General features: G+C 43.9%; 1 protein-coding gene across 1 annotated transcript; it reads left to right on the top strand.

The window, feature by feature from the left end:
* Positions 1 to 8,388: 8,388 nt before the first annotated feature.
* LOC128448534 (ras-related protein Rab-11B) lies at positions 8,389 to 11,804 on the top strand. Its single transcript, XM_053431228.1, has 5 exons — positions 8,389 to 8,547; positions 9,972 to 10,167; positions 10,254 to 10,447; positions 10,537 to 10,617; positions 11,062 to 11,804. Exons 1-5 carry the CDS (start codon positions 8,508 to 8,510, stop codon positions 11,205 to 11,207), a joined length of 657 nt encoding a protein of 218 aa, XP_053287203.1. The 5' UTR covers positions 8,389 to 8,507; the 3' UTR covers positions 11,208 to 11,804.
* Positions 11,805 to 12,303: the final 499 nt, after the last annotated feature.

The following is a 12,303-nucleotide window of genomic DNA, read 5'->3' on the forward strand; positions in this document are numbered from 1 at the left end:
TGTCTGTCTGTCTGTCTGTCTGTCTGTCTGTGTCAGCCATCATATGTGACTTAAACTCCATTTGTCCTCCACAGCTTCCTGGCCATGTTCATATCTGTCTCTCCACAGCACCAGATGTGGTTAAAGACAGATTATTAACATCTGTATGTTCCTGTCACACTCACATTGACCCATCGACATTTATAGGATACTTTGATGTCAGTTTGTACTGATGATACAAGTTCAGCTCCCACACATGGAGTCATGTCCCTTATCACCTGGATCTAGCCGACAACCCGGGACCAGTCTATTATCACCCGGATCAAGCCGACAACCTGGGACCAGTCCCTTATCACCTGGATCAAGCCGACAACCCGGGACCAGTCTATTATCAGCAGGATCAAGCCGACAACCTGGGACCAGTCTCTTATCACCCGGATCAAGCCTACAACCAGGAATCAGTCTATTATCACCTGGATCAAGCCGACAACCCGGGACCAGTCTATTATCACCTGGATCAAGCCGACAACCCGGGACCAGTCTATTATCACCTGGATCAAGCCGACAACCCGGGACCAGTCTATTATCACCCTGATCAAGCCGACAACCCGGGACCAGTCTATTATCACCTGGATCAAGCCGACAACCCGGGACCAGTCTATTATCACCTGGATCAAGCAGACAACCTGGGACCAGTCTATTATCACCCGGATCAAGCCGACAACCTGGGACCAGTCCCTTATCACCTGGATCAAGCCGACAACCCGGGACCAGTCTATTATCACCCGGATCAAGCCGACAACCTGGGACCAGTCCCTTATCACCTGGATCTAGCCGACAACCCGGGACCAGTCTATTATCACCAGGGGCGGTTCTGGCTAATTGGAGGCCCTGGGCAAAGAACAATTTTGAGGCCCCCCCCCCCTAAAACAAATTTATTTAATCTATTTTGACTATGTGCGTGTGTATGTGTGTGAGAGAGAGAGAGAAAGAGAAAGAAGGAGAGAGAGTGATTAAATAAGTGTGTGTGAAATGGAGACTTGTCTGTGTGAGTGTGTGTGAGAAAGGGAGACATGTGAGTGAGTGAGTTAGTGTTTGTGTCATACTAACCCAGGGGTAGTCAACCTTTACTATCGAAAGAGCCATTTTGCCCCCTCTTCCCCCAAATTAAATCTGCCTGGAGCCAAACAAATATTTGATAACACAGGTTATAAAGTTATATATATAGTTATACAATATATATAAAAACTATAGTTTGTTGCATTTATTAAATTATAGAACGACAATAAAAAAAACTGTTTAACTGGTATTTTAACCTGTTACAAAAAAGGAAAACACCAAACTCTTATGAAGAGGAGAACATAATACATGTGTAGGCCTACTTTGAATTAAATGAAACACAGAACTCTGCTTTTTTTGCTCATCTCCAGCTTGGTACTTTTCAGCAGATGCTGTGTGCTCGCTCTGGAAATGTCTTTCAACATGACATCTCTTATTGTTTGCTAATTCCTCGCCACATATCAAGCATACAGGTGTATGACAATGTATGGTGAATTGTCATACACCTGCATCGTTGCATCGTTGGCAGTGAAAGCAAATTAATCTGTCCACGCAGAATTAAACTCTCTATTTACCTCATCTTCCATCCAGTCTGCATCTGAGAGCTCTGGGCTGTCCTTGCCTTTCTTTTCACAAAACTCTTGAATCTCTGCTCTCAGGTCCCATACTGTTTTAAGCACTTTGTCCAGATTGAGCCATCTGACAGCTGTGTGGGAGCCTATGTCCCCATGTTCAGTCTCATGCTCCTCCAAAAGTGCAACAAACTGTCTGTGATTCAGCTCCTGCCCTGATAAAGTTAACTAATTTAGTTACAACATCAGTAATGATTCATTTTGAGCACTGACTTACACAACACCTCCTGATGTATAATACACAGGGTTCATACACATTTTTAACCCATGGATTTCCATGACTTTTCCATGACTTTCAATAACTTTAAACCAACTTTCCATGACCAAACATTTTGTGAGATCTCAGTGTATACATGCAAAAGAGACTAAATTTAGTATTTAAGATAACAATGAGAATTTCAAAGCATACAGTAAACCTTGAATTACACAAATGAGTGAGACAATAGTTTGATTGACGTCTGTTGTGACACATGGCATGTACTTTTCCATTTGTAGCCAAGCATGGTTAAATCTACACTTCCCTGGCGTAGTGCATTATCTCACCTGCTTCCCCACCGAACATTTCCATTAGTATGAGATAGTATGCCTACTTATATTTTGAGCGTATTTCTTTTAAAAGCATTTGAATTAATTAAAACTCAGCGTAAATGAACGACATGAAAATATGAATATAACAAATCTCCATGACTTCTCCAAAACTTTTGGGATTTTTTTCAAGCACTTTTCCAGGACTGGAAAATAAACATTTAACAATTCCATGACTTTTCCAGGTTTTCCATGACCGATGTCCTCGATCCTTCTCGTTACGTTTCGTCCGTAAAAGTCTCTCCGTGCTTTGTCTCGTAATGGCGGTTCAAATTGTAATCCTTAAAAACAGCGATCTTTTCTCCACAAACTAAGCACACAGCTTTCCCATTGACTTCAGTAAATAAATACTTAGCAGTCCATGTCTCGTTAAAAACTCTATCTTTCTTCTCTTAACGTGGGCTGACACTTTTGCGGACTTTAACAGCTAACTCACATCTCTTCTTAACTCCGTTCGCCAACACATCATCCGCTCGCGGCATTCAGTATGTACGTCAGGTAAATGTTAAAAAAAGGCACCTTCAAAATAAAAGAAATATTGTTATATTCTCTGCATGAATTTCACTTATTTACATGTGATTCCTAATATTCCGTTGACCTCACGCGGGCCGGTCACAGACAGCCAAAGGGCCGGATGCGGCCCGGGGGCCGTACAATGCCCAGGTCTGCTGTACAGTGTTGTGCGGGCGAGTGTGTGCGTCTGTGTCCCCAGTCATCACACACACACACAGGCCCCGGGGCCCCGCCCTCTCACATTCGCTCAGAGACACAGAGTGAGATCAGAGCTCGTTCCTGTTAAGCAGCCGGTCAGTGACAAACAAGACACAGTGTTCAAAAACCAAGTTGAAAAGAAAGTACGATGAAGCCTGTCTTGCTATTGGGTTCATATTGAATGAAGGAGGACATGAGGAGTGATTTATTTGAAAAATAAAGAAAAAAATCATAAATACGACGAGGCCCCCTGGTGGCCGAGGCCCTGGGCAACTGCCCGACTTGCCCAATGGGACGCGCCGCGCCTGATTATCACCCGGATCAAGCCGACAACCTGGGACCAGTCCCTTATCACCTGGATCAAGCCGACAACCCGGGACCAGTCTATTATCAGCAGGATCAAGCCGACAACCTGGGACCAGTCTCTTATCACCCGGATCAAGCCTACAACCAGGAATTAGTCTATTATCACCTGGATCAAGCCGACAACCTGGGACCAGTCCATTATCACCCGGATCAAGCCGACAACCAGGGACCAGTCTATTATCACCTGGATCAAGCCGCAAACCTGGGACCAGTCTATTATCAGCAGGATCAAGCCGACAACCCGGGACCAGTCTATTATCACCTGGATCAAGCCGACAACCCGGGACCAGTCTATTAACACCTGGATCAAGCAGACAACCCGGGACCAGTCTATTATCACCCGGATCAAGCCGACAACCTGGGACCAGTCCCTTATCACCTGGATCTAGCCGACAACCCGGGACCAGTCTATTATCACCCGGATCAAGCCGACAACCTGGGACCAGTCCCTTATCACCTGGATCAAGCCGACAACCCGGGACCAGTCTATTATCAGCAGGATCAAGCCGACAACCTGGGACCAGTCTCTTATCACCCGGATCAAGCCTACAACCAGGAATTAGTCTATTATCACCTGGATCAAGCCGACAACATGGGACCAGTCTATTATCACCCGGATCAAGCCGACAACCAGGGAGCAGTCTATTATCACCCGGATCAAGCCGACAACCCGGGACCAGTCCATTATCACCCGGATCAAGCCGACAACATGGGACCAGTCTATTATCACCCGGATCAAGCCGACAACCAGGGAGCATTCCATTATCACCCGGATCAAGCCGACAACATGGGACCAGTCTATCATCACCAGGATAAAGCCGACAACCAGGGACCAGTCTATTATCACCCGGATCAAGCCGACAACCCGGGACCAGTCTATCATCACCCGGATCAAGCCGACAACCAGGGAGCAGTCTATTATCACCAGGATAAAGCCGACAACCCGGGACCAGTCTATTATCAGCAGGATCAAGCCGACAACCCGGGACCAGTCTATTATCACCCGGATAAAGCCGACAACCCGGGACCAGTCTATTATCACCTGGATCAAGCCGACAACATGGGACCAGTCTATTATCACCCGGATCAAGCCGACAACCAGGGAGCAGTCTATCATCACCTGGATCAAGCCGACAACCCGGGACCAGTCCATTATCACCCGGATCAAGCCGACAACATGGGACCAGTCTATTATCACCCGGATCAAGCCGACAACCAGGGAGCAGTCTATCATCACCAGGATAAAGCCGACAACCAGGGACCAGTCTATTATCACCTGGATCAAGCCGACAACCCGGGACCAGTCTATTATCACCCGGATAAAGCCGACAACCCGGGACCAGTCTATTATCACCCGGATCAAGCCGACAACCCGGGACCAGTCTATTATCACCCGGATAAAGCCGACAACCCGGGACCAGTCTATTATCACCCGGATCAAGCCGACAACCCGGGACCAGTCTATTATCACCCGGATAAAGCCGACAACCCGGGACCAGTCTATTATCACCTGGATCAAGCCGACAACATGGGACCAGTCTATTATCACCAGGATAAAGCCGACAACCCGGGACCAGTCTATTATCACCCGGATCAAGCCGACAACCCGGGACCAGTCTATTATCACCCGGATAAAGCCGACAACCCGGGACCAGTCTATTATCACCTGGATCAAGCCGACAACATGGGACCAGTCTATTATCACCCGGATCAAGCCGACAACCAGGGAGCAGTCTATCATCACCAGGATCAAGCCGACAACATGGGACCAGTCTATTATCACCTGGATCAAGCTGACAACATGGGACCAGTCTATCATCACCAGGATCAAGCCGACAACATGGGACCAGTCTATTATCACCTGGATCAAGCTGACAACATGGGACCAGTCTATTATCAGCAGGATCAAGCCGACAACCAAGGCAAACCACACAAAAACGTACCTCTGCCTTTTCTGTCTTCGGTAGCAAATGCTGTTTCATCTCACACACAGTCTGCATGGACAAACAAAGCAAAGGCTTCTCGGAAAACAAAGAAACAGACTGCAAACTTTCAAAAGAAATCTAAAATCACATTACTGCCAACCCCAGCAAACCCTCAACTCACAAAGCCAGAATTCATTAAGCTGATCGGTGAGAAGGAGACAGACTTATCTGTACTGCTCAAACGGAAAACTGAGCTTACGAATCAGCTATAGCATTTTGGTTCTCAATTAACCCAGGCAGACCATGAAAGAGCCGTTGGTATTGGTGAGCTGTCCGATCATATCAAGCTGGAATGGAATACTGCCCAAGAAATAAAAAAACTGGAGAAAGAGCTCATTGCTCAATCCGACAGGAGGAAGAAGGCTGAGGCATGCCTCGGCAGACAGGTGGAGGAGACTTCTAAAATCTAAATTTCACTGACCCAGGCTAAACATGACCAAGAAAAATCAAAACGTCAGTGGGAGGAGGAATGGTCACATATCCTCTGTGAACAGGTCCAAGCAATCTGCTGCCTCAAGGTAGAGAAGATGACGGTGCAGGAAGACCAGAACAAAGAGACACTCCAGTGGCTTGATAAGAGGTCCCACCTCCTGGAGTCATTAAATAACACCAAGCAGGCCCTGGAGGAGAAGAAGAAAGGGAGAGAGATAACACAATCTAGGTCTGAAAGTTTGAGGACATTGTTGTCCTAGAAAGGTGAGACTCAGACAAAACCAAAGAAGGAATGGAAACAATCACTCCACGTCTTTACCAGTTCTCTTTTAGACTGTGTAAAAACAATCAAAGATTTGTGGGGGTAGTTCGCCAGAGCACCTCCAGGGTAACCAAGGAGAGTTGAGCTGAAGTTAGTTGGCCGATGAAGTCTCCCTTGATACATGTAGAGAGACACAGAGATGCAGGAGAAGACACACGCCAGAGCTGAGCTGTCATGACAGGCAGAAACTGATAGACAACTTATGATTTGTTGTGTTAATGTTAGCTGTTTTTCAATTAACGTGCTGAAACGGGGAATGTTCATCTCTGTCTGTTGTTGGGAGACCCCGGAGCCAACGTCCATTGCCACAGTTTCTCTTAGATTTTTCTGTTTCAATTTATATTTCTGTAAAGGTTATATATAATCAAATTAAAAATAATGTTATTATGTACATTTGTCTGTCTTATTAACAGATTGTAATGGTACAAAGCCTAGAAATGATCTTGGCTCAGCAATATTTTTCCTATTTTTCCCACAATAGATTTTTTATCAGGTAGGGGAGAGCGGGGTAATGTGAGACATTTTTTACATTTGCTCCCCTCTAGGCGAGCAAAAATGATATATCGGTAAAATTTACACATTTCCAATTAATTCAGGATGTTTTCTAGCAATGGAAATGATCAGGATGTCTTCAGCACAAATGGCAATGAAAATATGATTGTTTTTAAAAAAGTGGTCTTGTGTCTCACTTTACCCCAGCTTAGTTCATAAAACAATAGACCAGCTTAGGGGTAAAGTGAGACAGACCAGAGAAATCAAGGGGGTAAAGTGATCCACTTACCTTTTCCACTTTAAAACTACCATAACAACACATATTATAATAGTTAAAATCCTGACAGCTAGATTGACAACCACACATTCCAAAACTAATATCGGACTAGTAACAGAATCATGGGGTTTGGTCAATTAAGCACATTTATCATTATTATGATTCATGTGATCTCTTGCACACCCTAGCTTACCTGCACATTGTTTCTCTGTGCAATTGGCAGGAACAGGGATATTGTTTTTCTCTGCGTATTCAAATGCCAGTTCACGGCACTTAACTGGAGCATTTGACAAGCTCCTCCTCCATCTCATCTGTGAATATTCTCTTTGCCACAGCTACTGCACCCCAGGCTACTGATTTGACTTCCCCTTTCTCTTTTTTCTTTATGAATCTTTTGAGGGTTGTCTTGTCAATATTTCTATCCCTTCCAGCTTTTCTTAAAGATTTCTTTCCTTGCATGACCTCAGCGGCTGCACTCTCCATCTCTGCGAGAGGTGTTTGGCCCCAGGTTGTATTCCTGGTGTATTTTCTTGGCATGATGGCTTTTCTACAATGTTTATGACATTAAAAATAAAATATATGTAATGTATAATTACACTAAAATATGTTTAAGACTAAACTTAACTTGTGCTTCATGTCTCACTTTACCCCACAGCATTTGTCTCACTTTACCCCACAGCCAACATTTTAGAAAAACAACATCTCTTAGCAATTCAGGCTAATCTTCAGCTAGTATCAATCACATTGTTTTATATGTTGGAATGACCTATGCCTGGATTCCAGTCACGGGTTGGACAGAGAATATACAGTACGTGTAATGAGATTGACAGCGTTTACCATGTGAATGTTAGATTAAATTATACAGCTCTTTACAGATATTGAGCCTGGACATGTATATTTTTTATTATGAATCATAAAACAATAGAAATACACTTGACTAAACTATTCACACTCAAGATCCACCGAATAACTGTCTCTAGTGCTTTCAGCCTCATCACAAAGTCTTCATCATTGGATGAAGTTTGTTCAGTGTTCATCTGTTTATGTTGAATCCCAGAAACTATGACTTTTTCCCTTGCACTCTTCATCTGTGTTGGCTTTAAAATGAGACGCTGACGGGGAGAGTTCATTCAAGGCCTGATTATTTATTAATCGGGACCTGCCGCTATTACCACCTCATAAAAATCAAATAGGTGGATCGTGCAGCGTGCAGCGTGGATTCTTTGGTCAAAGGTCAAAGCTGAACTATCAAGCCTAATAAAAAAAATGACAAGGAAATGGCAGCCTTTAAATAATAATGTTTACTTGAATTAATATGATGAACAATAATGCAAAGCAACTACAATTTTTTTTAATTATTATTATAGGCCAAAACTTCAGCAATTGACTAATCAAAAGAATCATCTCTCACACAGTATCATGGATGCGACCCTTTGGGAAATGACTTTTGTACAAAGACAAGTGCAGACATGTCAATGACCAGGTCAGGTTATTACCATGGATGCACACATCCACGAGTATTCCTCTGTAACTTCCTGTACCTGTGGCTGCGTAGCGTCCCTGCGCTATGTGACGTACTGCCTCCTGTCATCTTGGTGCAGCTGCCTGCTTGCGGCAGGGGAGTGTTTTCTCTCAGCGCAGCCTCAGCGAGGTGATCACGTCTGACCATGGGCAACAGAGACGATGAATATGATTTCCTGTTCAAAGGTGGGAAACACGGACCGAGCTTGCAAATAGCGTTCTGTCATCACAGCTGGCGGCGAAGTTGCCAAGCTCGGGCTAGCATGCTAACGTTAGCTGCGTCAACGTCAGTGGTCACGATAACATCAGCTGGTGGAGGCAGCTAACTGTCGCTAGCCGCCAGCTAACTGCTCCCGAGCAGTCTTCTCCAACTGACACCGCATTTAATTTAACACGAGGTCTACCGCCGCTTTTATTTGCGTGTGTTCAAACTGCGCTGCTAACGCTGTGTTTGGCTACATGTGTGTCATTTCGAGGAGGACGTACGGAGAGGTAACCCTGCATGCTAGCAGCTAATCTAACGGGTGGAGCTGGGTCACTAAACACTTTACTGTCCAAACATGGCGCTCTGATTCTTTGTGCAGTTCTAATTAACTCCAATACATTTACTGGAACAATTCATTACTCTCTGCGGTTCAGTGATGTGATTGTGAACCTGTCGCCTGAGGGCAGAAACACTCCAGCTCACGATAGAAAGGGGAAACTCCTAGTTTCCTGTGAAGTGGCTGTTCAGGGGACCGGGTGCTTCCCAGACAACCCCAGGGCCTGTTTCCACTTTTACTCACTGATCTATTACTGTCACTATGTCATTGTTCACACGGGCCTGTCACACCTTGAGTTTAGGTTCATGAGAAATGTGATTCACTTTTCTATCTTGGTTAAGTCAGGCACATTTCCTGATTGAGGCTCGGCTTGTTATTGTTTTATTTTTAAGTGTATCACTCAACTGCTTTCAAACTCAAATGAGTCAAACTGAAATCCTGATTGAAGTTTTCTTGCTCCGAGGGGTTAGACCCGAAAAGATGAAGCTCTTTTTAACACAGATTTACAAACTTTAATGATAGTAAACTCTGCAGTTAATGGGAGAAGATTCTCTCACATCCAGCCAAGTGTCATTTTATTGTAAACCACTGGGATTTGGACTGTGCAGTAACAATAGCAGAGGATCAAGAGGCCTTGGAAAACCGTTGAGTCAGATTTTCCGGAGCAAGTGTTTTTTGGCAGCGTCTCCCTGAACGACTCCCAACAGGGCAAAGTCTGCCAGATAGAAGAGGGCAACACAAGTCAGAGCTTTCACCTTGACCAAGGAGTCAAGGAATGAATGGCAACCTGACTACCTACTGTGCATTATATCATCATGGTTGTTCAATACATTCTGAGTAACCGTTGGTATCAGTGTTATAAATGAGCTAAATCCGGTACATTTATGTCGAACTCTTAAAAAGTGGGAGATCACCAGCTGCAGTAGTAATAGATCAGGCATTTGCAGGTGAACGTGGGTCGAGTAAAATCACACAACTGCTTGAGTTTTTGAAATCTGTGCGAGACATTTTCCTTGATAACAACCTTGGTATGTGTTAACATTTCTTTTCTTCATGTCGTGGTTGTAGTCGTACTAATTGGAGACTCTGGAGTGGGGAAGAGTAACCTGCTCTCCCGGTTCACAAGAAATGAGTTCAACCTGGAGAGCAAGAGCACCATCGGGGTGGAGTTTGCCACCCGCAGCATCCAGGTGGACGGCAAGACGATAAAGGCTCAGATCTGGGACACAGCTGGACAGGAACGCTACAGAGCAATCACCTCAGCGTGAGTTTGTTTATTGTTGTGTGTAAACAAGTGTTTACTGTGGAGGATAGAGTTGATGTACTCATCTGGTTTAATGCTGTAACCAGGTATTACCGGGGAGCAGTGGGGGCTCTTCTGGTTTACGACATCGCCAAACACCTGACGTATGAGAACGTTGAACGCTGGCTGAAGGAGCTGAGGGACCACGCTGACAACAACATCGTCATCATGCTGGTTGGAAACAAGAGCGACCTCCGCCACCTCAGGGCCGTGCCCACTGATGAGGCCCGAGCCTTCTCAGGTAAATCACACCAAGTGCTGAAGTTATAAAGAAAGAGAAGCCACTTGGTTACATGTTTAAACTGAACACTTTTTATCTTCCCACTTTAGAAAAGAACACTCTGTCCTTCATTGAGACATCAGCGTTGGACTCTACAAATGTAGAAGAAGCCTTCAAGAACATTTTAGGAGGTAGGAAAAGCAAAGACGCAGTGCAATTAATCATGTAATGCAGAATGATCCCTAAAGATCAGTGTTGCATATGAATTATTTAAAACATCATCAGGTAATAGAGGAATAATTATAATGAAAGGTATTTGTCAAACTCATGAAGATGTTGACAAAGAAGGAACAAGTATTTTGTGTTTATAACTAATTTAGTAAGTTATTGGTGGTGATTGAAGAAATATATGAAGGGTGGAGTTGACAAATTACCTAATCTGTGTACTTTCTATACTCTCTACCAGAGTGGACTTTTGATTTAAGAATTCATTTAACGTTCACTTAAGATAATGTTTAACAATTCTTTAGTATTTTATGTCTAATGGGATATTCACTTGTGGGATGAGTTTTAAGAAGTTTAAACAAATGAAATGCATCATAATGTGAATCTTTTCCTTGCTTTCCCCTCTGCAGAAATCTATCGCATTGTGTCACAGAAGCAGATAGCCGACAGATCTGCACACGATGAGTCTCCAGGCAACAATGTGGTGGACATTAGCGTCCCACCGACCACTGACGGGCAGAAGGGCAACAAACTGCAGTGCTGCCAGAGCCTGTGACCCTGAAGCGCACAATCCCATGGCACTCATCCTCTCCTCCACATCCACGCTGACATCACATCACCTGAGCACTTTTTGTCCCGGAGCTCTGCTCGCGGCTGACTCCTTTGTCACTCTGTATATTTCTTTCTTCCTTTCATTTTTTTTGTGTCATACTTTTAAACTCACCCAATGCTCTTCTCTTCTGCCATGAAAGAAAACAAGAAGCCTTTGTCACTTGGTCAGCTGAGCTGTTTGTGGAATCAATGTGAAGGTTCCTTTGGTGCAGGGAAGAGGCGCTCGTGGCCCTCTTAGAGATTCTTGAGGTTGTTTGAACTCTACTGACTCACCGTCATGCACAGGGAGGCTGTGAAAAACATTTCAATGGATACCACTAGATGGTGCTGTGTAAATAAACCATAGGCAGTTACTCCAACCTGGTGAAGCAGTATTATGCCTTTTGACAGTGGTTCTTACTCTCTTCTTACATTGGTTAAGTTGTCATGCCAAAAGCATCCTCACAAAGTATTTATTGAAGAATACTTGGCTTGATTTGTCATAGTTTTACTTTCAGTCTAAGAACTGTAAAACAATTTACAATAAAAGTACTTGAGTACAGATTTGGTGTATTTTGGTGTATTTTGAGCAACTCCATTTTGCTGAACTTTATATTTCTATTCCACTGTATTCAGAGATTAGTATTTAGTACAACTTATAGCTATTGTAGTGGTTTGTTTTTAGGACTTTAAAATGTGATCAGTTTCTATAATATGCTGCAATGTTAGATTAAATAACACCAATACGAGTATAAATCAGGAAAGATAAGCTTAAAAATGTCAACATTAAAACACTGCTTGCATGTTAATACATCAGTTATAAAAAGTTGATTACTTAAACTTCTGATACGAGAGATAGATTGTCCACCAATAAGAGGGTCGTTGGTTCGATCCCCACCACCTCCAGTCTGCCTTTTAGAAGTGCCCTTGAGCAAGACCCTGAAACCCAAATTGTCCCTGAGGATTGTGGTGACAGTGTGTAAATTGTGTCTGATAGAAAAAGCCCTACATAAGCGCATTTCCTTTCTTTTAATTGCTATAAAAGAACATTTTGCTCATAA

This window comes from Pleuronectes platessa, chromosome 9, assembly GCF_947347685.1.
Source record: "Pleuronectes platessa chromosome 9, fPlePla1.1, whole genome shotgun sequence".
NCBI lineage: Eukaryota > Metazoa > Chordata > Actinopteri > Pleuronectiformes > Pleuronectidae > Pleuronectes > Pleuronectes platessa.

Bases quoted from the DNA above. Each gene is read 5' to 3' on its own strand.
- LOC128448534 (XM_053431228.1), top strand. From the start codon at position 8,508: ATGGGCAACAGAGACGATGAATATGATTTCCTGTTCAAAG. The intron at 8,548-9,971 runs GTGGGAAACACG...TCGTGGTTGTAG, and splicing joins ATATGATTTCCTGTTCAAAG to TCGTACTAATTGGAGACTCT. The intron at 10,618-11,061 runs GTAGGAAAAGCA...TCCCCTCTGCAG, and splicing joins CTTCAAGAACATTTTAGGAG to AAATCTATCGCATTGTGTCA.